The sequence below is a fragment of the Atractosteus spatula genome, chromosome 1 (genome assembly GCF_055471065.1).
Source record: "Atractosteus spatula isolate fAtrSpa1 chromosome 1, fAtrSpa1.hap1, whole genome shotgun sequence".
Lineage (NCBI taxonomy): Eukaryota > Metazoa > Chordata > Actinopteri > Semionotiformes > Lepisosteidae > Atractosteus > Atractosteus spatula.
Genome location: NC_142706.1, coordinates 21892489 through 21920033, shown reverse-complemented (window position 1 = coordinate 21920033; position 27545 = coordinate 21892489). Strand labels below are relative to the sequence as shown.

Here is a 27545-nt window from a genome sequence, read left to right as displayed (position 1 = left end):
TGTAATTTGAAGTTTCTTTCTTACTTTACCATAACATTTCTTGAGAGACATCTTTATTTATTCAAGATTAAACTACTGCAAGACACTGGTGTATCTTCTAAGACTTTAAAAAGGCTACAGTTAAATAAATTAAAAAAACTCTCCATGAGCAAATACTGTATGTCTCATTGTCTGTAAAATGCACTGCCTCCCCATGAAATCTAGATTGTAGTTTAAGATTCTCTTTCTCACATATTAAGCACTGAATGGTCTTTGAGATTAATGTAAGGACATATTGCATGAATACAGTTTAGCTTTTAACTTAAGATCTGCTAATCTGCTTACTCTCCAAAAGAAAAAGCTGTACACAATGGATAAATTGAATCTGTGGAACACATTGCACGAATCTGTTGGAAAGTCTTTGACTATTCATACTAACTTAAATGCCAATCGTTTTCATTAGAATTGTATGGTATTATTTAGTTTTACTTTTGGTTTCAAAAAGCCAATCTGCTGTGTATGCTGTGTTCTTTTTCTTATGCTGTGTATTATATGTTATATATATATATTATATGTGTACTGTGCTTTGTGTGTCTTGAAAATAATAAATAAAATGATTATAGTTATTAGTGGTATCATTGACAATTGTTGCTACAATGACATAATATATATATACAGTATACACACCATATGTGTGTGTAGGTAGTCCAACAGTACAAAAGAATATCCAATAAATCATCTCCTTACGGCTTTAAATAAATCCAAGGCATTTGTTCAGCATTGTTACTTCTTACCTTCTCTCAAGCTTGCCCCAAGACTAAGTTTAAACCCATCTTTAACCTCAAGCCTTCTAAATTAATTTATGCCCTAGAGAAGGATTCTAGTGGAAATTCCTTTATACTGCTAAATAGCAGATGCCATCTTAGTTTTGTTAGCTTATCTCCTTAAGAACCCTAATAATCATAGACTGCCAGCTCTTTTAGAGTTTAGTCCTTTAAAAATCTGATTCACCCAGGAATTCTGATCACTGTTACCGTTGTTACTGTTACTATTTCTTTGTATAGTGCTTTTGAAAAAAGACCATCAATACAGGATATTCTGTTGTTGAAATAATTACGGAAATGAAGCAGAAATTAGTTATCTTTATTACACATTAGAAATTAATTGTTTTATATTAAAATGTTTAGTCATTGAATATGATATAAGTATGATACAAATGTCATACTTAAGAGTGATAACAAGCATGAATTGTAGACAAAGTATTTGTACAGGCCAAACAGACACTCAAGCATTAGAAAGGTTGCAAGTTAGTGTCCCAGCAGAAGCTGAAGACATGATAATAGTAGGCAGATGGTAGCACCTACAACCTGATTATGATTACATTGAACTCATCTTTTCAAACAATCCCCAATCGCAACCATTATGGAACCGTGAACATAATATGGTATGCTTTGAAATATATTTAACTGTACATGTTGAGTTCAAATCAAAAGTTAAAATTTCTGGAAAGCAGACTTTGAATGAATGGGAAACAATGAGTTTATGAGAACTATGAGTTTATGAGAAACAACATATGAAAAAGATAAAATGATGACATGGAACAATTCAAAGAGATTCTGCATGAAGCACAGAACTATTTTAACAGTGATCAAATCTACAGCTAAAAAACAGTATCTCAAAATGTTCAGCAATGCCCAACCATCAGTTAAGATAAAATACAGTGTAAGGAAAAAAGAAAGTGATCTATAAAATGAATAGTTCTACATAATAAAAAAGAAATGGCTGATGTACATAATGAGTTGTTCACCAGGGAAGAAATCATCAAGAAGTCTTGGGCAATGGGAAGTTAAAGACCTTCATAAATGAGTATGAGCATAGAAGAGCCACAAGTGTTTTGAGTACTGCTGTATATACATTCAAGATTATTAAATCACAGGTCAAGAGGGTACCCAACCAATTGTATGTAATACTGTGTAAAAGGAACAAAAGATTTTATAAATAAACCACTAACACATCTCTTCCAAAAGCAGCTCAAGACAGGTGTACTCATGGACTATAAGTATTATTAGTATTATTACTAGTACTCAAAATCCTCAAAAAATCAACCAAAACCAATGCTCAAGGAATTGATAGAATCAGTCTAAAGAATTCCTTTAGAATGAACAGTGAGTGACATTAAACTAGAGGAGACACATGGAAGAGTATTTAAAACTCAGAACAGAAAGCACTTTTTTACCCAAAGGGATACGAGAACATTGAACAATGTACTCAGCTGTTGTGGAAGTTGATACCTCTGGCTACCATGAAGAAATGGATGAGATCAATTAGGGAGGTACTAATTCTTGTACTGTACCTAAATTCTGTTCTTACTGTATGTCTATTGGTTATCAGGTAACGCAACAGAATGTTTCACATGCCTCAAGGCTATAATGGTGATACAATTATGGAGTTTTAAATATGTGGTGAACACTATGGCTCCTGGGAAGGAAACCCATGTGACAATGTATTAGAAATTAAAATTACAGCTATTGAAGGCTACGTCTGTCATCAGATTACAGCCCTGCTTCACATTTCAAACAGCACTGTATTTGCTGAGTGAGATACTGTACTTAAAAACTTTTTTCTGTTAGCACTGGAAAAGTTCACGAATAAAGGCTGGACTCTTGAACATTGTAAGGCTCCCTCCTCAGCACACAGTATATTTTCTACGTGATAGAGGATGATCTAGTAGAGATCCTGAAGCTCACTTTGCTTCAGGTACAGGAGTTAATGTTTGTTTCTTTGCGGAAAATGCTCATCTTCAGGGCGGAGTGTATGTGTTGTCCTGTGTCTACATGGGTTTTCTTTCAGTGCTCAGGTTTCTTGTCACCTTCAATAGACATGCTAACCAGGTTAACGGGTGTCTCTAAATAGTCCCCATGTGCTTGTTTGAGGGTTCGGGATGTAGTCCAGCCTTAGTCCCTGTTGTTCCATGATAGGCATTATGTTGCCATGAGGTCAATCTGATATAAGCAGCCTTCTGATAAAACGTGGATGGTTTCAATGGGCTTTTAGATGCGTGGAAACCTTTTCTTCATTAATTTTGTTTTGTTACATCTCCTTAGCAAAGTTTTGTTGAGCCCTTTCATGCAATCACTTTCTCTCCTCGCTGGTTGGATTGTGCATAATCATCAGGACATCTGTAAATATTTTTAGGATATAGGGAATTGTATATGTAGTATCACCTGAAATATACAGCTTAAATATATATTATAAAATGCATTTTGTATTTGACACAAAAATCAACAATGTAATATTGTTAATAGCTACAGAGATATTTATATACCTGTGTCTATTATTGTGTACAGTATAGTGCTTCATTGTTTATCACAGATAATCAACTCCTTTGTTAACCTAGACAAAGCAGAAGTGGCCAAATATTCTGAAAACAGCTGCTGAGAACTTCACAACATAGCATAATCTGAATTTGGATAAAGGGACACTTTAATGATGAAATTCGGTTTGGTTTTATAATCCACAGAGATATTTGTGTTAAGCAATGAAATTACAAAATTACTGAGCAGTACCATACAACTGTGCGGGCTAAAATCAATGATGTCATCCATTGGAATCAGCTGAAGGCCTGACCTAAACCAAATGCTATACATAGAAACAGATTGTTGAAATATGAGGGCAAACTGAGCACACCATATGGTTGGCATCTTGGTAATTGTTTTAGTGGGTGTTAATTCTCTTTTTTAATATTTGTTCTTTGGGCATGTAACATGTTCATTTTATGTAAAAGAAATGGTTCATTTTATCCATTATATGATGTAATTACTGCAAAAGTACAGATTTTTGTAGGTTTTCTTTTTTTCTTGGCAAATATTTCTAAATATTTTCTATTGTGGATTCATGTAAAAACATAATGACAAAAGTAACTCTGAAAAAAAATTCAAGGAAGTAGAAGGTGCTTTATTTTTCATATCTGCAGACTATTTCAAATGTGACTACACATTTTGGATGATTTTGCTTGAGCTTTCTTTGTATGAAACACATTTAGCACAAAAATAAACTAAATTATTTCTACAGTTTCAAGATGGTTTGGGCCCACTTAGGTGACCACCTGTAGATAAACAATAAATATCATTCATGTTAGTCCAAACTGACCACACCCATATTGGGGACACAATGTTCATTATTATTTTGACAATCAGACAAATCCTTAATTATTAATTCTATCAGTATTAAACTGTATCAGCCTCCTTTCAAACCAGAGATGTTAAATAGCATATTGGTTGTGAGTCTGAATATATTTCAGGTAAGAGCTGAAAAATAATTATGTTTCTTTCAAGTTATCTGATGATATTCTCTCTTTATCTTATAAGGTAATCAATTGTGATTATATGATTATGCACATTTTTACGAGGGTATATTCTTAATTGCCTCTGAGTTATTATGGGTACCTACTTTATGGATTAGAGTATTAGATTAGATTAGAGTCACTGAGAATTCTAATTACCCCTCAAGACAAAGACAAATCAAGACAAAGCAGAAATGAAGGTGATGGTATAAGCCTTTTCTTCTGAGTAGGAGATACAACAGACACAGGGCTTTGTGCACATTTTATAGGCAAGACTTCCAGTACTTTGTGCATTCTTGAAGAAATTCTCTAGAAATCTCTAGAAAGAAAAAAATCTCTAGATGCAAATTTAGTAGGTAACTGAGATGTGAAGAGACTGAATTTAATTTTTGAAAAGGGTTCTTAATAGTGGAAATATTTATGTCCTTTTTGTAGTATTTACCAGGCAAGAGTGATCGTATCTGTTGTATTTTCATGCATTTTTTGGTATAGAGAGAAAGGTTTGTTCTGCTTTAACATAAAAAATCTGTCAAGAACTGCTCTGAAACCATTCTGGGCTACAGTACATTGATGAAGTTATGCAATCACACCCAGTATTTCCTGACAAAAAGGGAAAAGCTTTATTATCTAATGTAAACAGATAACCAATATATTGTTGTATACATGTCTATTTTTTCTCTCAGAAACATTGAAAGGTTTAATTTGGACATAACATTCATATTAATGTGTTTATGTATATGCAGTGTTTTCAAACAGTACATTTATACATTGCACATAATAGGCAACGCTAGATTTAAAACAAGAAGGGCAGTTTCATCCTGAAATATTCCAAAAGGCTGAACTAACGACAGACTCTGCTTTAGTAGCAGAGCTGTGTCTATGACTAGTTATATGTTTGTTTAGTATATGACACCAACATAATAATTACAATCAAGATTTTTGTTCCTTTAAATTTGAACAAAGCAAAATGTATTTGCTATAAACAAAGACATTGATTAAGTAGTCTTTAAATATTATGAACTACATATTTTACATTTATTGAACAGCATAGACAAATATTAAAAACTGTATTAGTTCATATATAGACAATAAATTATCCATCCATTTTCTAACCGCTTCTTCCATTCAGGGTCATGGGGGAGCTGGAATCCTACTCTGACAAGCAACGGTGCAAGGCAGGTTACACCCTGGATGGGACACCAGTCCACCGCAGGGTAGACAGACACAAACACAGACACACACATATGGCAGGGTAAATTTTCCCAGAAGCCAATGAACTAATGTCTTTGGACTGTAGAAGGAAACCCCACCACCCACAATGAATTGTATAGTACATATATATTAAAATAATTAAACAACACATTTAAAATAAATGGACAATAGCATTTATATTTGTTATCAGGAATTTTCTTTAGATGATATTTAGTACATGTTTAATGTAACATTTTGTAAATTCAAATTTCATATTATAAATACGGGCCAATTTTGTTGTATTTTGCCTGCATTTTTTATATTGCTGTACTGGAGCTGACAGTCCAGTTGAGCTACATATAGTGAACTTCTTCCCTTTGTGTAGGAAGTATAAAGAAGCAGAAATGAGTTAAATAGACCCAAATATAAAAATGCAAAAAAATAATAATGCAAGCTCAGACGTGAATGACCAGTCTCTGTCATTCACGTCAGCTCAGTTTATCACAGGTTTAACCATGTTAATGCTCTCTTTTTATATCTGGATCTGAAGAAGCAAGTAGTATGTCTTAAGTGAACACCTTCCTATAGGTCTAATCACTCACTTTGCGGGCCTACTCTTTGAGAACTAAAAACTAATAGGAGTTTTTGTGCACTGAACAGATTGACAGAAAGTTTAGGAGAAAGAAGGCTATATTTTTATATAAAAGATAATATTCATTTTATTTTAGTATCAGTACAGATCTTGTATCTGTAGAGTGAACTGTCTGATTTTGTGGCTTGGCTCTCTACTTTAGCGTCAGTTTTAGAGAGCACACAGTCCTTTGGAGAGTGTTTGTTGTACTGAAACAAGCATAATCTCCCTAAGCAACTGTGTCTTGGTTAGTTTGCATTAAGGATTAGTCTGTCTTTGAAGGAAACTCGGAATCATCCTTAAAGCAAGTTTCATAGTATAAAAGGCCTGGACTCAGTGAACTTATGCATCATTTGTAGATAATATTTTGTGCCTTGTATTTTATTCTTAGTTTGCATTAATTGTAGATAAATCCTTATCTTTCAAGTTTTTATCCTGCTTTTTACTCTGCCATTAAACCGCGCCAGAAACCAAGAAACCATGTGATCACACTTAGATTCATTCTAACTTCTAGGTATATTTTATTAAATTTATTTAGTTGTTATTTGTACATTTGTTTTTTGTTACACATTTGTTTCAGGATTTCTACATTTCATGTTAGTGTTGTATAATATAACATTCCTAGCACAAAAAGAAGAATGTCCTTCCCTATACAGTATAGTTCCGGTGAGCATGTTTGTGTGTGAGTAGCACAATCACCCTGCCAGATTATGGCTGTAACATAGCATTTTGGAATGTTTTTAGAACACCTAAATCTAAGACTAGCAGCTACAGTGTACTTTCATTCATACCAGATTAAATCCAGCCTTTTTAATTATTTACTAGAATGTGACACAATAGGCTAAAGGAATAAAAATAACAATACTGTAAAGTCACAGCCCAGTGGTTACATTAGTGATTCATATAATTAGGAATCACCTCATTTTAATGCAGGTGAGGAATTTCAGAGCTATTTCTAATCCATTCATCTTTCCAAGTCTTATTAACTGCCAACATACTGTATACATTCCAGTTAATTGAAAAAAAGTTCTGGACTGTACTCAACACGTGTAGCTGTAAATATTTCAACTGTGTTGACAGAAACATTATTTGAAGAATTGTCTCACACTAATTCCAAACAACTTTGTAATCAGACAGTATTTTAAAACGTTTTGCAACTCAACTGTTTTTATAGAAAGGCCTCACAAACAGAACATATGAGATGGATACTTGTCTCTGACTTGCAATGTCCTTGTAGTGATTTATAGTGATACATTTACTTTAGACATGAAATCATATCACCAGTCAGAGAAAGCTTAATGCAATCATAAGAAAAAAGGATAAGACCAAGATAGATTGCCCTTTGGCATACACATCAAGTACACATCTTTCCTGACAAAATATTACTTTTTTCTAACAGAGTTGTGTTAATGTGTTAATTGGAAAATATCCTCAACTGCACAATAATAAATATATTCAAGTAAATGTTTTCAAGGAATTGGTTAAGACCAATCTAATGGAAAAAGAAAAGCATTTCTCAAAATACATTTTGTTTATGGTGTTTAATTACCCCCAATTTATTTAACCAGTGTTTAATGCAATCCATTAATGCCTGTGTTTTATACCAACATGCCTTTCAATCAAATTAATTATTCATGTCTCTTGGACATAAACGTGGAACAATATTGTGTGGTACCATAATAACATTAAATGTTATTTACTAAAACCTTTTACTAAATTATTAAAATAATTACTGACTTGATAATAATGGACAATATTTTTAACAGTGATTTCCCAGATTGTCAGAAGGCATGGTATAACATTGGGTTCCATAATATTGTTTTATTTTTGCCTGTCAACATGTTGCTCATAATTAAGCTAATTTGATGAATATTACTCATTGTCTTAGTGACTGATGCAAATGTTAGATAATGTCTACTGGTGTAAGCCTATGAATGGTGTAAACCTTGAACTTGCACAATTGTCTGAGCAGCACCAGGGATGGGTGGGTTTGAGTCAGCCATCTTCTATGACCTGAGTATAGAAGGTTGCAGTGCTGTCAATAAGAGATGCATCTCTCCTCCAGTCTCTAGTATCCAGTCTCCTCCACTCTCCTATAGTATATAGTACTTTTGAGCCTGAATGTGTCAGACAGTAAATGATTCTGACAAGTGGGTATGCTAGAGGAGTATTTGCACAGGTCCTTATTCTTCCCCACAGGATTGGGTTTATGATAGCTAGCTGAGCTGAATACCAATGGATGATTTCAAATTGGAGGACAATTCTAAATATCTCAACTTAAAAAGACTCAATTCTCCTGTTGTTTGCATATGCCAGACCCAATACATGTTGATGTATTTCCACTCAACCGAAACTACTCTGGGTTTATTTAAAGAAAATATATTGCTGTATTGAATGCTGCTGGTATTATGACAGTTAGGTTTTAAAATAGAAAAAAGTCTGAAGAAGTTGACAAAATGAGTTTTTTTTTAAACTGAAGATTATTCAAAAGCTGAATAGATAGATAGATACATACTTTATTGATCCCGTGAGGGAAATTGCAGTGCAACAGTAGCTTAACACACACAACACAGCCACAGTGTAACGAATTATATAATAATAGTACAATACATACAATACAAGAGTTACTCACAGTCCGGACGCACAAGAACAAACTAGAACAGAACAGTACACAGAAAATCGTATCACACTCATTTCACACATATGAATATAAATATAGATGTAACTATAGATATAAATATAAATGTATTGCACAGGTCCCTGGCATATATTGCACAAAAAGTGGTTGTAAACGGGAAAAAGAAAAGAAAAAGAAAGAGAACAGATGTAGCAGTAGATGTGTAGATGCGTTTAGTCCAGAAACAGGTCGCTGTCGATGTTGCCTCTGCCAAGACGCAAGGTGGATGCGTTGTACAGTCTTATGGCAGACGGCAAGAATGACCTCCTGTAGCGCTCCCTGTCGCACCGTGGATGAATCAGTCTATTGCTGAACGTGCTCTTCATTCCTGCAAGCCTGTCATAGAGGGGATGGGAGAAGTTGTCCATGATGGCCTCTAGTTTGGACATCATTCTCCTCTCAGCCACTACCTCCAAGGAGTCCAGGTCAAACCCAATGACAGAGCTTGGTCTCCTGATGAGCTTGTTCAGCCTTTTGGAATCTACTGCTCTAATCCCAGAGCCCCAGCACACCACTGCGTAGAAAATGGCACTCGCTACCACCAACTGATAGAACATGTGTAGCATCTTACTACACACATTGAAGGACCTGAGCCTCCTCAAGAAGTAGAGTCGGCTCTGTCCCTTCTTATAGATGGCCTCGATGTTCTTAGACCATTCCAGTCTATCGTCGATGTGCACTCCCAGGTACTTGTACGAGTCCACCATCTCCACGCCACTCCCATGGATGTAGACAGGAGTAGGTTTGACCTTTTTCCTCCTGAAATCTACCACCAGTTCCTTTGTCTTTGTAACATTCAGTTCCAAGTGGTTCACCCCACACCACTCCACAAAGCTGCTGACCAATCCTCTGTACTCCTCCTCCTGCTCACCCTTGATACATCCCACAATTGCAGAGTCATCTGAGAACTTCTGCAGGTGGCATGACTTTGAGTTGTACTTAAAGTCCGAAGTATAGAGGGTGAAGAGGAATGGAGAAAGAACTGTCCCTTGAGGTGCCCCTGTGTTACTCACTACCTGTTCAGACACACAGTTCTGAAGTCTCACAGACTGTGGTCTGCCTGTCAGGTAGTCAGTGATCCACGAGGTCGGATATTCAATCCACGAGGTATGAATATTCAAACTGTGGAGTTCTAAGGGTAAGACGTGATAGTAAATGCTGTTAAAAAAATAAAGAGAAACAAATTAAAGATTGATTGCAAAATTATTCAGACTTGTGAACTCATTATTTTGTTGCATATTGGAATATATGCTGCGAAGTAACAAGTAAAGGTTTATTCCATGCTGAAAAGAAAAGTAGAGGTGCGATACCTGAAGAAGGCTCTACAGCCTAAGTGTTTTGTCTCTTTTCATTATAGAATGAATACTTGTTCCTTTGCAGCCTATGCATTCTGACGCAGCTACCTACAGTACTTATATACTGATATACCTAAAGCCAGCAGCCATATCACTCTGCAACTCACAACTGACAACCCACTGAAGCTAAGCAGGTGTGAGCCGGGAGACCTCCTGGGAAAAACTAAGGTTGCTGCTGGAAGAGGTGTTAGTGGGGCCAGCTCACCTTGTGGTCCATGTGGGTCCTAATGCCCCAGTATAGTGACGGGGACACTATACTGTAAACAGGCACCGTCCTTCGGATGAGACATAAAACCAAGGTCCTGACTCTCTGTGGTCATTAAAAATTCCAGGGTGTTTCTCGAAAAGAGTAGGGGTGTACCCCGGCACCCTGGCCAAATTTCCCATTGGCCCTTACCAATCCTAATAATCCCCATCTATGAATTGGCTTCATTACTCTGCTCTCCTCCCCACTGATAGCTGATGTGGGGTGAGAGTTCTGGCACACTATGGCTGCTGTCGCATTATTGTACATGCCATTAATAACTTCAGCTTTAAAGCAACAACATTTGAAAACTGTGAAAGGATCTAAATACTTTTGCATGGCACTTCTATTCTATCACCCCCAAAAAATCTAAAAAATGTCTCTTGACTGGTGGTCTGGTGTGGTGCTAGTCGGCACAAAGAAATTTCCTGACTATTTTGTCTTTAAAAATCCTATGGGTCTCTTCAAAAGTGCACGAGTACACGTGTTTTATTCCTGGTATCCTTCCTGATTTCCCATTCTGATCTTTTACTATCCTAAATTATTTTGCCTCTAATTAATTCAATTTCTCACTTTCCTGCCTGAAATGCACTGTAGTGGGGCTTTTGACACATAATGGCAGCCGAAAGTCTTGACATCATGGTGGGTGCTGCGCATCAGTGAAGGATAATGCGAGTCCCCTTTTTCAGTTTACTGGATGTAAAGTGCTTTAGAAAGCAACATTCTGGCATGAAAATATAAATACAATAATAAGATCACTTTAGATAGATAGAAACCTTATTAATCCCGTGAGGGAAATTGCAGAATTATTGGCCAGATACAATTTCTTGTATTAGGAATTGGTCTTTTTGCATACCCCAACTTGCTCTCCATGAGACACACAGACAGGGAGAGAAGCTTGGGGTCAGCCATTTATACAGCACCCCTGGAGCAGGTGGGGTTAAGGGCCTTGCTCAGGGGCCCAACAGAGGAGGATTACAAACCAGCAACCTTCCAACCACAGGCGCAGACCCTTAGCCACAAAGCCACCAAATTACATAAGTACAAGGAGTTAATGGCGTGTGATAGAATACCTGAAAGAGGAACAGTTGTGATAGCTAGAATGGGGAAGCATTTTAGTGAGAACTTTTTAATAATAAAAACAAAACATCGTCTACTGCCTTTTCCAAATCAAATGTTATCACATTATTAGTTTAGAGCAATTTTCCATCTGTTTTGAACAGCTCTGTTTTAGTGTGCTGCCCCGTTATTTTTTAAAATGGTTTCCTATACGAATACATGAACTTTATGAGTTTCTGGTTTTTAAACGCTTGAGAAATAACTGGATGTGCAGCTTTAAGAAGCCGAAACGGCTTTGAAAGGCTTTAGGACCTAGAATCCCCCTTCTTGCCAGAGAGGGCGGATGCTCCCTGGAGGTGGATAGCACACAGTCTGACATTCGAGAGGAGTAGGAAGAGTTGCTGGCAGCAGCAAGAGCAATGCGAGATCAAGGGTATAGCTGAGGCAGACAGATAAGTGAACACAGGTTAAATAAAAATACAACACAAACATATTCTATTACGTGCGCTTTAAATCTGTCTGCTGGAAGACGTTGCATGAACATGTCAGTCCTGGCTTTGCAAGAATATGAATTTGAAAGACAGTTCAACGAAAACGAAGCCATCCAGTGGATGCAGGAAAACTGGTAGGCTACGTGATTAAATGATGATTAGCGCAGAAGTGTTTTGGGGTGTTGAATCGAAAGGGGTGTGTTCCTTATTAGAAAGGAAAGACTGGATGTATAACACAGAGTACGGTTTCTGAGAAAGGGCCTTTATGTGCGCACACACAATTATTGTTACCATAAAGTGTGTATATGTGTGTAAATCCTTGCACGATTAATTGCTTTATTTTAAGTTATACTACCGGCAGTGAGATGCGAATTTCAGTGCTTGAATCAGGGGGGGATGTGTATTTTAAGCATTGCCGTTGTAATCAGATTCCAGGTATTCAAGGTGATGCTGTACTAATATCTGTCTCCTTCAATGACATGGAAGAATTTCAACCTCTTAGGTGCACTGCCCGGTCTGTGTGATAAATGATCCTGAAATAAGCAAGCATCAATTTGGTAGGCCGGATAGTTGAAAGGTGTTGTAATGAGGGAATATTTAATCATCACAAAATCTACAGAAATGGAAGAATAATATAAAGGAAATGGAGATCCCTGGTAAAATAAACACGTGTACTGTAATGGGGCACATTAGATGTACGGTAGTTCGTTGTCGAAATGAATTGATATAGACTGCATGCTTTTCACCTGAGCCGATTGATTTGCTTTCCTTTTAGCTAATTTAATAATAACATAACCCCTTTTCAATTTTACAGGATATACTATGGTAGTGCAATGCCACGCGGTTCGATTAGAAAGTACCGGCTACTGCATCCATACCAAGTCATACAAACGTACGACAGGTGAATTTCGTGAATATATCCGCCAATCGATTACGAAAACTGGGAATCTGAAAATGTAGAAGTAATAATTCCGTATCCAGTGATGTAGACATTTGTTTGTGCGCAAACAAAACATATTCTCATTCGTTCTATTCTCCTATTGTGTATGTGTATCAAGCGTTGCTATTTCCTGTTACCTTGGTGCTTGTCTAGCTGGACGCTCGTTATTTTGTTGCTGTATTACCTTAAGTCTGATTATTTTAGATGTTGTATTTAGATGTATGTAGAGACTGAAAGTTAGTGAAAGTTTTCTCCAGATGGGGTTTTCAAATCAGTTAATTTGTAAGTAAAGCGAATAAAAAGAACACTTAATGGGCACATGGCTGTGTGAAAAAAAAACGTTTGGACCTGTACATGACCACGTTTAATAGGCAGTTATAAATAAGTTTGAAAAGGTCCATTCGAAGATAACGTAATAGCACCATACATTTACAGCAAAATGCGTTTTTAATAAAGTTAGAAGAAATGTAATTCGTTAATTATGCCTTTAGGTAATAAAGAAATGTAAATATATTTTCAAGCTTGTTTTAAATCACAGAAATACATTTCTTAATTGCACAGCAGTGTCTTAATTATAAAAAGAAAAATGGAAACCTTTTATTTTTAGTGAAAAGGGTACCTTTATTGTGAGTACAACAATTTAAAGTATATTAATTTTTATTTGTTATAAACTAAATGAGTGATTACACAAAATTCATACAATTTATTGCAGTTCCTAGAATATGTAGTCTAGGGCGCATACCCACGTGAACTCGAGAACGCAAGAGTATGATGTAAAAAACGGAATATCAGTTTGAGTCTTTTTTGAGTTTAGTTTCAGTTTTTATCAATTTCTGAACACCATGCAGCACACAAAAACCATCTACACATCATTATTTTCCTACCATGTAACCGGTTGAAGGCAGGCGCATGAAACAGGACCAAACCTCTTCAGAAGTGGAATGTTGTAGCCAATAGTACCCATCTTGTGATGTCGGCTGACAGCATAATGGCCAATCAGAGGGCAGCTGTTCGATGCGGAGTGCTCGAAGCTACTCTTGCATCACAGAGCCTTTCTGACTCAAGTGTTTTCTGCTGTCAGTGTAATAAATTCAGTATGCGATCTGCAGGGTGGGAGTAATTATTAAAGTTGGCATGTAATTTACTGAATGAACTTATTGTGCGTTGAAATGTTCATGTGTTGACTAAATATGAATAACGTCGTGGGTTTTAAGCTCATGCAATGTCAGATGTGGGATTTTCACAATCGCTCATACTATGTGCAGTAGTACGCTTCTGCATTTACATGTAAAGTACCATCTTCATATGTGATGTTCTACTTTTGTTTAATGCTAAAACAAATTTACATCTGATCTGCAGTCTGACGTTTTTGGGGATCTAAGAAGTGAACGACTCCCATTGGATTCAAGAAATTAAATACATTTTGTACAAACCACTATTAAAATGGGAAGCTTCAGAATTTGTACGCTACGTAAACTCAAACACAATTTTGAACAGATACAAATGCAGTTAAATCTAGTGCACGTGTTCATGTAAATGGATGATATTTCGTGTGCTGTGTCATATTGATATGTCGGAGACTGATCATTTTAATATCATAGGGATTTGTGAATGAAGCAATATCTCAGTAAATGTGCATATTGATGTAATGTCACAGACATAAATATCTGCACCTACCATGTCAGTGTTATTCACTAATTTCCCAGGTATAAGAAACTGAACTATTACTGAACTATTTTTTGGAGATGAGCCTGTCATCCAGTGTGTAGTCCTGCATAGTGTCCTATAATTGTGGGGCAGGTTATGAGTTTCTGATAATGGGCGGATGTATTTGCTTCAAAGTGTTTTCTCTTTTTAACTGTATATACAGTACGTATGTATTACATATATATCCCAATAAGTGGTAGTTAGGATTTCTAATGAAGTAATTCAAGACAAGGGTCCCAAATAGCTACTTAGACTTATAAAGTTGTAGAAGTATCCCTCACTATTCACACCTTGTTTCTTGAATTAGGTAATTCACTAGAAATCTGATTGATTCTGTAGGATGATTGTTCATGAAATAAAAGGTGGAGCATGTTTTTACCTACAAAATAACAAAATCAGTAAGATAAGATCACTTTATTAGCCACATACAATTTCTTGTATTCGAAATTTGTCTTTTCGTATACCCCAACTTGCTCTCCATGAGACGCACAGACTGGGAGAGATTAGCTTGGGGTCGATCGTTTATACAGCACCCCTGGAGCAGCTGGGGTTAAGGGCCTTGCTCATCCCAACGGAGTAGGATTCCTCTGCTAGCCACGGGATACGAACTGGCAACCTTCCAGCTACAGACACAGATCCTTAGCCACCGTGCCACCGCTCTGCCCGTACTAGTGATACCTAGTATCACTAGGTATGTCACAGGACTGGTTCTGACTCCCGTGAAGTGTGTTGTAAAAGACCCTATGCGTGACGGTATAATCCGGAAGTGTCTGGAGAAGCACATCAGGGAAGGCCCGGTCGACAGACAGGGGGCAGTGACAGTGGTGGTCCGGTGCATGGGGTAAGGGAGCAGGCAACTAATCCAAGAGAGGTCCAATGGGGTAATTCAGTCTAAGTCCAATGTCCAATGCTGGGAAGTCCATCCTAGACAAAGACGGTTAAAAACCGGAATGGGGAACTGGGATCTGGAACACAAAAGATAAAAACATAAAGAGACCTGGCGCTCCGAGCCCTGGGCTCAGAGGTCAAGGACATCTGGGGATAAGGCCTATGCCCTCAGGCTGCTCCTGAGCCCAGTGGATAGGCAGGCCTTCAGACGTCCGTCTTCCAAAGCTGAACCCGGAACCGCAGAGACGCCGGCCATAAATAACAAATAGGGGAACAAGACGCAGGTGTAGGTACTTAACCTAAACATAATACAAAAAAGGTAGGAGCGCCCTCTAGAGGAGGGATGACCACCGTGACAGGTAGTATTTGTGTTCACTACAGCTCATAGTAACAATTTTTCTTGTTACTTTTCATGTTCTTATGGTGACTGTGGAAAGTATTTGTAATCATTATAGGTTTGAAAATAATGTATTGTGTCATTGCATCGAGAGAAAATGGATGAGATGGGAATATTTTTTTCATTTGTTATCATACAACTGGGGGGATGGGATGAAATACTAATTACAGTGGCTGGTAAAGGTGGCAGGGTGCAAGCTCTTCCAAGCGGAAAACAAAATTGTTATTCACCACTGCCTCACAAAGGCCTTGTTAAGAAAGTGTGTTAGCTTCAAGGATCCCTGTTTAAGGGCAAACCAAAAATCTCATAGACAGCTTTGCTTTACAAAATGCTCCTGGCAATTGGCCAGTTGAGTGCTGCCTCAGATGAGCCTTGGTTGAAGCCCGTGACACAAATTTGACACAAATTGATGATCTCCATGTTTGTGTACCTCATATTGAGATCTAAGGACAAGCTCTTCAAATGTTTCTAAATGTATCCAGACGTTCCACAGAATGTTATAATAAGTGTTAGTCATATTCGCCTGCAGGAATTACGCAGCCCTTTAGCACTATTTGTTTCATTCAATTATTTTTCTCATTTCTCCTATGTGATCAAGAGTGTCCCTATGTTTTCAAACAAGGATGTGCCCCTGCACTTTCTGAGAGTGATTGACCAGATACTGTTTTTCTTTATTTTGATTATCATTGTTTTTTTTTACATAGCATGTTTACATTTTACCATTAAATTGGACTCATTCCATTATTAAAACATCACACGTGGCATAGAACAATACAGCCAGCACAATACAACCCAACCTCAAATATTTGCCATTCTCACACAAATCTGAAAATTGTATCCGGAAATATATCAAAAGGCTATTACAATATGTCAACATTTCAACATTATGCAAACAAATTGAGCAAATAATTATTTCTGTGCTAAGTCCTCCAGTATTAACACCAAAAACACATTAATTAGGAACATTTCAGGACATTTGTGTTATAAAACTTTTATAATCTATGTGGATTATTTGTAGTTTTTGTTAGTTTACAATATTTGAGATGCATATTCAATTGGAAAATTACAGATTTTATAATGGTGGTTTGTTGATGCCAGGTTGTCTATAAATTGGATTATATATTGTAATTGATAGTTATTAGAATCCTCTCTGCTGTACTATCTGATATTTTGTGTCAGTCCACACCCCTTAGTTAAACAGTTTTCATGGAAAGGCTTCTTCTTTGTGTGTTATTTGAAGATTTGTATTTGGATGCATTTGACAAGTCAACCGTAAGAATAATGAAGGCAGTGCTAAAAGCATTGCAGTGAATGTACAATTCAAATTCAGTGGTGTGTGGTTTTCTAAATAAAATAAGATACAGTATGCAGATCTTTTCCATAAGGAACAAAGTATGTTTAATCATAATTTTTCTCCAAATATTACACATGTTCACTGATTATTTAGAAATTATTACAAATGATTGAACAGGTTATATGTAAGACATATGTTCATGAACAGTGTGATATTAATAATATGACATTTATAAGTTTCCTGATTATTCACTCCACAGTCACAACATTAGATGTTCAGTCTGGCCAGCCGTAGTTTGCCCACCTGGAAATAGAATAAAATGTCTCATGAAATAGTTTTCATTATAAAAAATTGATGTCATGCTGCAGTTATGCGCTCAGCACAGTTACAGGAGTGCTTGGTTAGAGTCCAAGTGCAAGAGACCGGGGAGTTACGGAGATACCCAAAGAGACCCAACTGCCAGGGGATCAAGCACTCAGGAACAGCAGAGGGAAAGTGATGAAGGAATTGGTAGTTAAGTGAATAATTAAATGCTGACTGGCGGTGCTTAAGTAGCCCCAGCTGGACAGTATGGAAAATAGGGAGCTTGGCATTGGATATGATGGACCGGGTGCTCAACATCGAAATGAATGATAAGCCCACAGGCAGTTGGGTCCAATGTGGGACTTTTGGGCATAGGGATGGGAAAAGGGGAGAGCCATTCAGATGCATAGCTCCAGGGTGCGGTGCAAGGTGGAGAGGTCCAGTGAGAAGGCTGGTCAGGACACTTGTGCTGAGGAAGTCTACAGGAAGGTGCCCCAGTGCCAGACTGTAAGGAACGGTGTGCTCTGTGGAGGGTCTCATCCAGCACCTGCTTTGGCTCTGGAGGCACATCAAAAAGACAGAGCTGGGGCTGTCATCTGTTGAGAAGAGGTCTGAAGCGGGGTTCCTAGAGGGAGCCCGGGAAAAGGAAGGGCCCTGCTGAGAAGTTTGCCCTGGAAAGAGAGAAAAGAAAAAAGAGAGGATGCAGTGGTGAAAAGGAAAGCCGGTTAGGTGTTTGGCTGAGGCAGTCCAGATGTCAGGTGGAGTCAGCAGCTGGAGCAGAGGCAGTCCAAGATAAGCTCTGGGGTCCCAGATGAGTGACGCCGCTCGGGAAAAGAGCCCGTCTGAGGTGACGGATGACTTATCAGCTGTTCAGAGGCAGTCCACGTTGAGTGCTGGCATTTCTGGTGAGATGGATTTTCAAGCAGATCAGGACTATTTGGGGAAAAGAGTGACTCAACAGCTGCATGAAGGTAGACCTAGAGGAGCGCTGGATTCCCGATGGAGTGAGACTTCACAAAGTGAAGGCTGCTTCAGCAGTGGAGCGGGGGCAGTCCTAAGTGAGCCCTGGGAATCCGGAAGAATGATGCTGCTCAGGAAAAAGCCAGGTAGCAGTGAGGATCAGACAGCCAGAGAGAGGTCTGGAGCTGTAGGAGTGAATGGACTGCATGGGGTGAAGCCTGATTCAGAAGCTGTTTGGAGGCAGTCAGGACAATTGAAGCTGCTCTGGAATAGATATAATATATATATAAGATCACTTTATTGGCCATTTCTTGTATTAGGATTTTGTCTTTTCGCATACCCAGCACAGGGTCAGCCATTTATACAGCGCCCCTGGAGCAGTTGGGGTTAAGGGCCTTGCTCACGGGCCCAACGGAGTAGGATTCCTCTGCCAGCCACGGGATACAAACCAGCAACCTTCCAGCCACAGGCGCAGATCCTTAGCCACAGTGCCACCGCTCTGCCCGTACTAGTGATACCTAGTATCACTAGGTATGTCACGGGACTGGTTCTGACTACCGTGAAGTGTGTTGTATAAGACCCTATGCGTGACGGTATAATCCGGAAGTGTCTGGAGAAGCACATCAGGGAAGGCCGGGTCGACAGACAGGGGGCGGTGACAGTGGTGGTCCGGGGAAAGGGAGCAGGCGACAAATCCAATACAGCTGAGAAGACGGCAAGGATGAGGCAGCTGGTGAGAAGTCTGGGGTTAACAGGCTGGTTAGACTGCATGGATTGAAGACTGCTTTAGTGGAGTGGAGTCTGTTCGAGATGAGCCCTGGGATCCCGCACAAGTGACACTAAGGAATGAAGTCGGGTTTATAGCGAGAGTGAGACAGCAAGAGTGAGGTCTGGGGTTTCAGATGGGAAGACTGTCCTGTAGTAAGATACTGGATTATATAGGGGGAGGGCTGATTTAATAATTGAAGGCCTGATTAATGATGGAGGTGATGGCCAAAAGGAGAACTGGCCTTGGTAGAGAGCCACAGAAAACCTGGAGCCCTTGTGAGAATACTCATACAGTAGTTTCCAGGGGCAACTGCAGGCAGTGTAACTCCACAGGACGGAGGTTGTAACAATTAATTCTCAAATTATAGGCAGTAGGTATTAAGGGGAATGTGTGTATTTGGATTAATAACTGTTTAATGCATAGAAAATAGAGCACGGGTAATGGTGAACACTATGATTGGGGTGATGTACTGTAATTAGTGGAGTACTGCAGGAATCTGTATTGGAGCCACTGGTCTTTCAATCAATGCTAGATATTATGGTATAGTTACAGTAGTAAACTAGTCAACATTTTTAAATTATACCATGATAGGAGGATTAGCAAACTATTGTAACAGACGTGAAAATCAAAAGATTTAGAGACTAGTAAAACATCTGGAAGATGATATTTAATTTACACAAGGGCTCAGTATTATATGCAGGTAGCAAAAGTCTGAACTAGAAATATTGAAACAGGGTCCCCAATTGTCACCAGGTACTGTATGATGTCGTCTGACTACCCATACTTTATATGACCTCTTCTGTGGATGGATTGTCATAGACCTGTTCAGAAAGGAGACTGTGGGATTTGAACATATTCTCAGATTTTGAACTTTTCACCCTCTATTCAAACATTGTTTGGAAGATTAGTAGAGTACGTCTGTTTTGTTTCCTGTTTCAATGGCACATCTGTTCAAGATAATGATAGAAGGGTCTTTAAAAACTCATACCCAAATCTGTTTTACTATTTAATCCTTTTTTGGAATTATTTCCACTAATGCAATCAATCTACCGTAGCGTTTACTAATTCCCTGCTAATGCTAAAATATTACTGATAAATGTAATTACTGCTACAGCAAATAGTATTTATGAAAATGATATTTATTAACAGTTTTGATTTTTCTGTCTTTTCTGAGCATGCATTTTGGCGTGAAGTCTTTAAAAATAGTCTCTGACTCACAACTAAAGCTAATTCATACTGTAGTTCAGTCAAGGTAAAAGATCCAGCCTTGAAATTAAATAACGTTCGTGTGGATATAATTGTTTAATGTCTTATGATTCTCTTTATAAATTGTACATCATTATTGATTCAAAGCTCTTTTAAACTGCTGTTGTTCTGCTTTAGTTTTGCAGATTTAGTCAATGGTAATTTTAACTTAATGCTGATCTTTACACATTGGTTTAATTACAAAAAAGCAAGATAAAAATATGAATCGCTTGTGTTTATCCATCCATCCATTTTCTAAAAGCTTCTCCCACTACAGTGTCGCAGGGGAGCCAAAGCCTATTCTGGCAAGTAACAGTTACAAGGTGGAATACACTCTGGACAGGACTCCAGTCCATCACAGGGCACTCACAGACAGACACACACTTACACGAGGGCCAATTTTCCCAGAGGCAATTAAGCTCCTAGTATGCCTTTGGACTGACCACCTGACTAAAACTTACATGAACACAATGAGAACATACAAACTCCACGCACCCCAGGTCTCGTGTTAAACTCCAGCACTGCAAGAAAGCAATGCTAATTACTGTACCACTGTGCCATCCTCTTTTATATATTTTAAGCAAAAAATGTGCATGGATGAATGGTGTAATATGATCTAAAAATAAAGTGGAAATAACATATTGCATTTAATCAAGTATTGCTTATCATAAATTTTCTGACCTGAATATGTCTTATAGCTAGCAATCAAGTGCTTATTTTTGCATATGTTTTTCATATGGCTTAAATAAATTCTGTAGATGTGGGCACTCGCATATAATGAATCTCTCTGAATATGTGTATCAGAGCTCGTTAGTTTGCAACATTCATCATATGGTCGAGGGATCAGGGATCACTGATGCTGTCTCTACTGTTTGTAATGAGTGATTGTCGCTATCATCATTTTTATTAAGCATGCAATAAGTACGCATTCTTCAGATTGAACCTCAACTGACTGTGACATTGTCATGTTGTAGAATACCTGACCTATATCATATGAATGACAGGAACCAAGGTTACAACAGAACAGGGACCCACATTTCTCGTCAATGAAATATATTTGACAGTTGTGCCACATAACTGTGAATTATTTTTGACATTTACTGTACTTAGATGGTTCGTGTTCACATCACATCACTTTGTAATTTTAATTTAGTGAGGAAAAATAGTAAATAATAAAATGAAAGAGCTGGGGAAAAATTAAATTGTTTTTCCTATTGTGAGTGTAACTGATCTTAAAAAAATATATGTAATGGTAGTATGTAAAGGCTTGAAGCCTTTATAAACATATAAACTGCATTTCTTCATTAACTTAATCTTTTTTAGTAATTGAAGTAGTACTATATATACAATTTAGAGAGAAACATGCATTAAGCTCAGGCTGTAGAATCAGTTTTCAAATTTGTAAATATAAACCCAAAGAGCACAGGTATGAGCACTGTGAAGTCTTATTTTTGATCTTATCCTACAGAAGATTAACATTCAACAGTATGCAGAAGCTAAACACCACATTTCTAAGTCTATATTGGATGATTCACAGGTAATTATAGCATGTTGTAATAATCGTTGGTGATTAACCAGTTGGTTGCATTATTCCCTGTTAACAAGGAGTTTCAAAGCAGTGCCCAGTCTGGTATCGTGACACTTTTTTTGATCTGTGCTTCAGCTACTACTATAAAGTGAGCATTTTTTCTTCACTATAATGAGAGGATTGTGAAAAAAAATAACCCAAGACTTGAGACAAAATGCATGGAACTAGGTTTTCTGTGAAGGCTACTTTAAACTGGTCCATGATATCACTATTATGTCTCATAGCACATTTTCAATTCCACTTTTTTCTACTTTGTAAGCTTTTCTTATTTACGTTAAGAGGGGAAGCTATTGATGTACACAGTGGCCAGGGGGGCACTGCTCCAGTTGTCATTCAGTTGCAATCCCTGCTATTGTCTTGCTCATTATATTGGTTGTAGACAGAAATCTTCCTGCTCCTCATTTTGGTCTTGTGGATTACAGTACATAATGACACAAGTCTTCCCATATTTGCATGAGTTACTGTATAAAGAGGGAAAATGTTGTATTTGTTTTACTCACATGTTCAGAAGTTGAATACTTACTAAATAGCAGTTACTTTAAAGATGGGTTAGACGAAAATTTCACTGTGCTGTTTTCAACATACAGTGAATAGGCCGTATACTGTACATGTATTATGTTCCCAATAAGAAATTGTGTAGACCTTCCAAGCAGGCTTTGTGATTCCAGTATTTTTCCACAATGAAATACATTTCTGTGACACAAAAGAGGGAGTTAAGTATATGCCATAATTTCCCTGAATTGTGCACACAAAGCTTACAGTCAGTTTACTAATTAGTACATGTATGGTAACTAGTATTTATTCAGTAGGATAAATTGATAGTACTGTATCTCAAAAATAAAAAAAATAGTTACAGTTAGGTTGCAATGTATTCTTCTTTGGTTGGACTTATTTGAGTGCTCAAGTGCTGTCACAATTTGAAGATTTGAAGAAAGACAGCCGATGTATGTCTGATTGTACATTAACTGTGCAGGAATATCAGGTACGCATATCCTTAGTTTAGACAAATTAGAAGTATGTTCTCTTCAAGAATGCAGTAGTTTTGAAAACAAAAAATAGTAGCCTACTGTGGTCTGTAGGTTAAGTGCTCCGATACATAATTTTGCTTTCACAGTATCAGCAGCAGCATTGATTTTAGCATATTTCAAAATCATGTAAAATACATACTGTAATTCATTAAAAAAAAATCCATAACTCCATAAGAGTCATAAAATATGCAGAATTTTCCGAACTAAAAAAACAGAAAGATATATATTGAGATTTAAATGAATCTATGGGTTGGATTATTTTAATATAATCTTCAAATTAGTTTACTGTACTTAGACCTCAGGTTTAACCACCTTTGGTATGTGTGAAACATGAATGACTTGCACAGTTTGAAAACGACTTTACATTTTGGATGAACACTAGCTCACAGCTAGCTCACAGCAATGGCTACATAAAAACCTATTAACCCAATCATCATTCCCATCTTACAAGTTTACGTCCTTATTCTTATACTGCACTGGGATAACCACTGCTTCCACACTGCACTTGTTATCCAACACCAACAATCTTCACTCCTTCCATGGCCAGTTAATTTTCCAGATTTACTTCCAGAAGAATGCATGGGATGAGAAGGACTGTAGTTTTCACTGCCTGGTGAGTCCGCCACAGGTGCATTATGGGCCTGTACAGGAATCTGGTCAGCATTTGCAATTGCATTTGACACTCCATAGGCATTCCATACCACCATCATGCACAAATATTTTTTCTTTGGATATGAACCTAAACGTATTGTTATTCATGTCCTAGACATGCAGTAAAAGAAGTGAGTTTCTTGAAAGGCTTATTTGGTACTTCATAAAAATTATTGTTGTTATTAGGAAATTATTGGGAGCAAATATTGAGTAAGTCTACATATTTGATATTTTTCTGTCAGTGCACCAGATGTTGTTAATTTTAGATTTACCACATAATCTCACAGAGTTAAGAATGAATGGTGGGAAAAAAAGTTGAAAACATCTTCCACAGGGTTCTGAACAATATGTATGGTGAGGTGTTTGGGAGCCTTTTGTCATGGTTTTCCTAATCCACTGCTTGGCCTGAACCTGTCAGTTTTACATTGGTTTGCCTGGGAAATGGATGGCTTTCTTCCTAAGTGTGACATTCACTTGTACCATTCTAGCAGTCCAGAAAACGCAGCTTTGTTTTTCAGTATTAGTCAGCAGCTGGACTCCCATTGTGTAATATATTTCCTCTCTCATCACCGCACTCTTTTTGCCATATTCAATAAAACAAACACTGATAGCTGTGTGATTTTGTTAGCTGAGGTCATTTGTGAGTTGTAGTTTGTGTAGTAAAATCTGCAGTGATTTGCATCATTTATAATAAGAGACATTGCATGCTTTTTTTATTCCTTTATTTTACCAAGTAAATCAAGAAACAAATTGTAATTTACCCAAAAAATCAGTTTCACTTGCTTTTTCTTAGCACAGCCAGAACATGTAGAAGGCCATTAATATTACTATATTACTACTGTGGTTTTAGCAGAAATATCACCACACAATATTAAAATGATGGGGGGGGGGGTGTTATAATGCACAGGAAAAAAGTTTGAATTGATGCCAACTGCTCTAGTTTTCCCATTTTATTCTTCAATACAATGCATACATATTTAATTTAATATCTGAAAATGTTTGGGTACTAGCTACCGTTTCACAAACATAAATCTCATCCTCACTTTGTTATAAAAGGGTTATGTTTTTTACTCCTGTGAAGTCACAGTTGTTTCCAAGATGAAAAATAAATTGTAGCAAAAAACTCCAGATTTGTTTTCAATATTCCATCAAATCATCATCTCCAGAAGGGTGCCCCAGCAGGGCTTAAGTACAGGAAAAATGAAGAATTGCTCAAGATGTCTAGAAGGATACTTGGATTTCAAAATAAGGATTTGTATATATATTTATAGAGGAATAATGCAGGCTTTTTTGTCTCCATTTGGAAAGTATGTAGCATAAGGTTTTTACCCAGAGAAATGATAAAATGAGAGCGATTGTATTAGTTTTATATGAAACCATTTATTTTAATTGAACACCTGTGTGTTTTGCTGTGCATTTTTCAAATTTTAAATATAGTTAAATAAAGTTGCTGTTCTTCACAGCTGTTTGGTCCTGGTATCAGTTTCAGCCTTAGGTGCATTTTATATTGAGTTTGCTTGGTTTCACTGTCTGTGTGAGTTTTCGATAGGTGCCCTTGTTTCTCCTCATATTCCAAAGACATTCTGTTTAGGTTAATTGAGATCTCTAAATCATTTCCCTCTATATGTGTGTGTGACTCTTTGCCCCAGCAATAGGCTGGTGTCCAGTTGTTATTGAAAATTACTTAATGCATGGATGAAAACATTGAATGAGCCAGTGATTTATTGTCAGAGCTTTGGTTATTACTGCCAGCTCACAAATACCTGACACATTGCAGGTCATCAAAAACCAACCGTGGTGTAATTTATAGCAGCTATGATAAAAGTACAAGATGCCTGCTTTTACACAAAACCTTTAGGAGATGTCTGTATTTTAAAGAGAAAGAAATGCAATAGAGGTTCCTGTAAACACTGCAAGGTGGGTGGACAACAGCTTTGTTCAGCACTGCTTTTATTTTCATATTTGTTTTCAACAAGCATGTATTCAGCATGGTTAGATGACCAAGTGTTATGTGATCTTCTGAGAAGAGTGTTCACTAGGAGGTGGAAAGGTGTGAGATAGGGTTTCTTCATCCGAGTCCTGGAGTCTGTGGTATCTGACGTTTTTTGTTCCTGCTGAGCCCTTAATTACGTAATGTGGCTTTAATTTAATTATTAATTAGTCTAATTAGGCTCTTTTATTTTTTAGCTCTTCCAGAGGATATCAATACAATTTCACAGATACGAAAATGATGAAGAGCCTAAAACAATTAAAATGGAGTACAATCATTAAGTTAACAATTTGTTTAATTAGCTGAGAACTCAATTTAGCCAAAATCCAAATCACGAGGAAATGATTTGGAAAGCCCTGTGGAAAGATATGTAGTTTGTTTGCTTCTTTCTTTTTGGTCCATAGTTTATTTTAATATGGAGACATAGAGGATGGATAAGTATACTTATCAGATGCAAATTAAATTCATTTTTTTGTGTGTTTTGAAAACATGGTTAGAATCTAGTACATTTTGATATGTCTCACAATGTCAACTAGACAGAAATAAGGTCCCTCAAGGTCAAAAGCACACGTCTGTGTAGCCCCAAAAAACTAGATGAAACCTTATCTTTGTTTCTCAACAGGATTTATACAAGTACTTTGTCAAAAAAACACTTAAATGGTAGATTCAGTACTTAAAATGTTTTTAAATTAAAGTAATATTTGTCATACTTGGTATGCCATGCCAATTATTAGCTTGCAGTGATGAAGTATCACAGTGAAAATAACAAATGTACCATTTTCTTTTTTTTTGTTGTTTTGTTTCTTGTCAGATATTCATATTAAAGCGAAAAGTATTGTTAGCTGTACAGCTTACTGCACACCAATAGGCCCACTCACTCAGGGACCTGACTGCCTAAATTAAGTCTGTCGAAATGGCCCATATTCTACGATCAGGTTCCTCTTCTAAAATGCAAGAGAAAAATATTGCTTTTTGAAATTTGGAATAACACTTTGGCCATTATTATGGGAATCAAAGTATTGTTATGATTCAAACTTAAATATATAAATATATAATTTCTTAGTGGCAGTTGTGCAGTAATTCTTCATGTAACAGAAGACACGTTCTTCCTCATAAGATTTTGTGTGCACTTGTTCTTATGATAAACTTAAACTTATTTTTTCATATTTCCTACTGATAGTATTTGTTTCAGGTAATAGACATATATGTACTGTATGGTCCTTCATTCTTGTTATTTCTTTCCTGTCTATTCACATTTAAAGTATTTATATAATCAATTATTTACTGTATGTTCACATTTTAAAGTATTTAATAAGTATGTTTTACTCCATATGATGCTTGTACTTCATCAAGTATAGAAAGAGCTTCCTTTGTGTGAAGTTAATAAAATCAATTAAAACTTTCAAAATTTGAAGGGTCTGGGAAGACGTAATTGTAAAATTCTAGACTTCGTCTAGAACATAATACCTAATTAATAACTGAAGTCATTTTTCCATAAATTACCATCATTTAAAAGGTTCACTCAGATTCTGCAAAAAAATAAATTAAATTTGCCAACCCTTAAAAGCTTTCACTAACCCTTTACATTGATAACTGCATCATTTCACTGTGTTTAATTTTTCTGTAGTTAATAGGCTTTGGTTACATTAAAACTTTCTATAAATTAAGGACAATAAATATTAAGTTGTAAAATAAACACAGAGGAATCTAGAATATAGGATGAATGATGTCAGAAAAGGTTAATTTGGGGATTTTTTTCATTTTAATTCATAGCCTTTTATTTTGGAGAGTTTTAGTGTTTGTATTGTGTTGCTGA

General features: G+C 36.9%; 1 protein-coding gene across 1 annotated transcript in view; it reads left to right on the top strand.

Moving 5' to 3' along the window:
- The first annotated feature begins 11855 nt into the window (after window positions 1-11855).
- elovl6 (ELOVL fatty acid elongase 6) overlaps window positions 11856-27545 on the top strand; it is a 66397-nt gene continuing 50707 nt past the window's right edge. Inside the window, exon 1 of the mRNA XM_088923193.1 lies at window positions 11856-12103. Coding sequence (XP_088779319.1) covers window positions 12015-12103 — 89 coding nt within the window. The 5' untranslated portion in view covers window positions 11856-12014. The remainder of the gene's footprint in view (window positions 12104-27545) is intronic.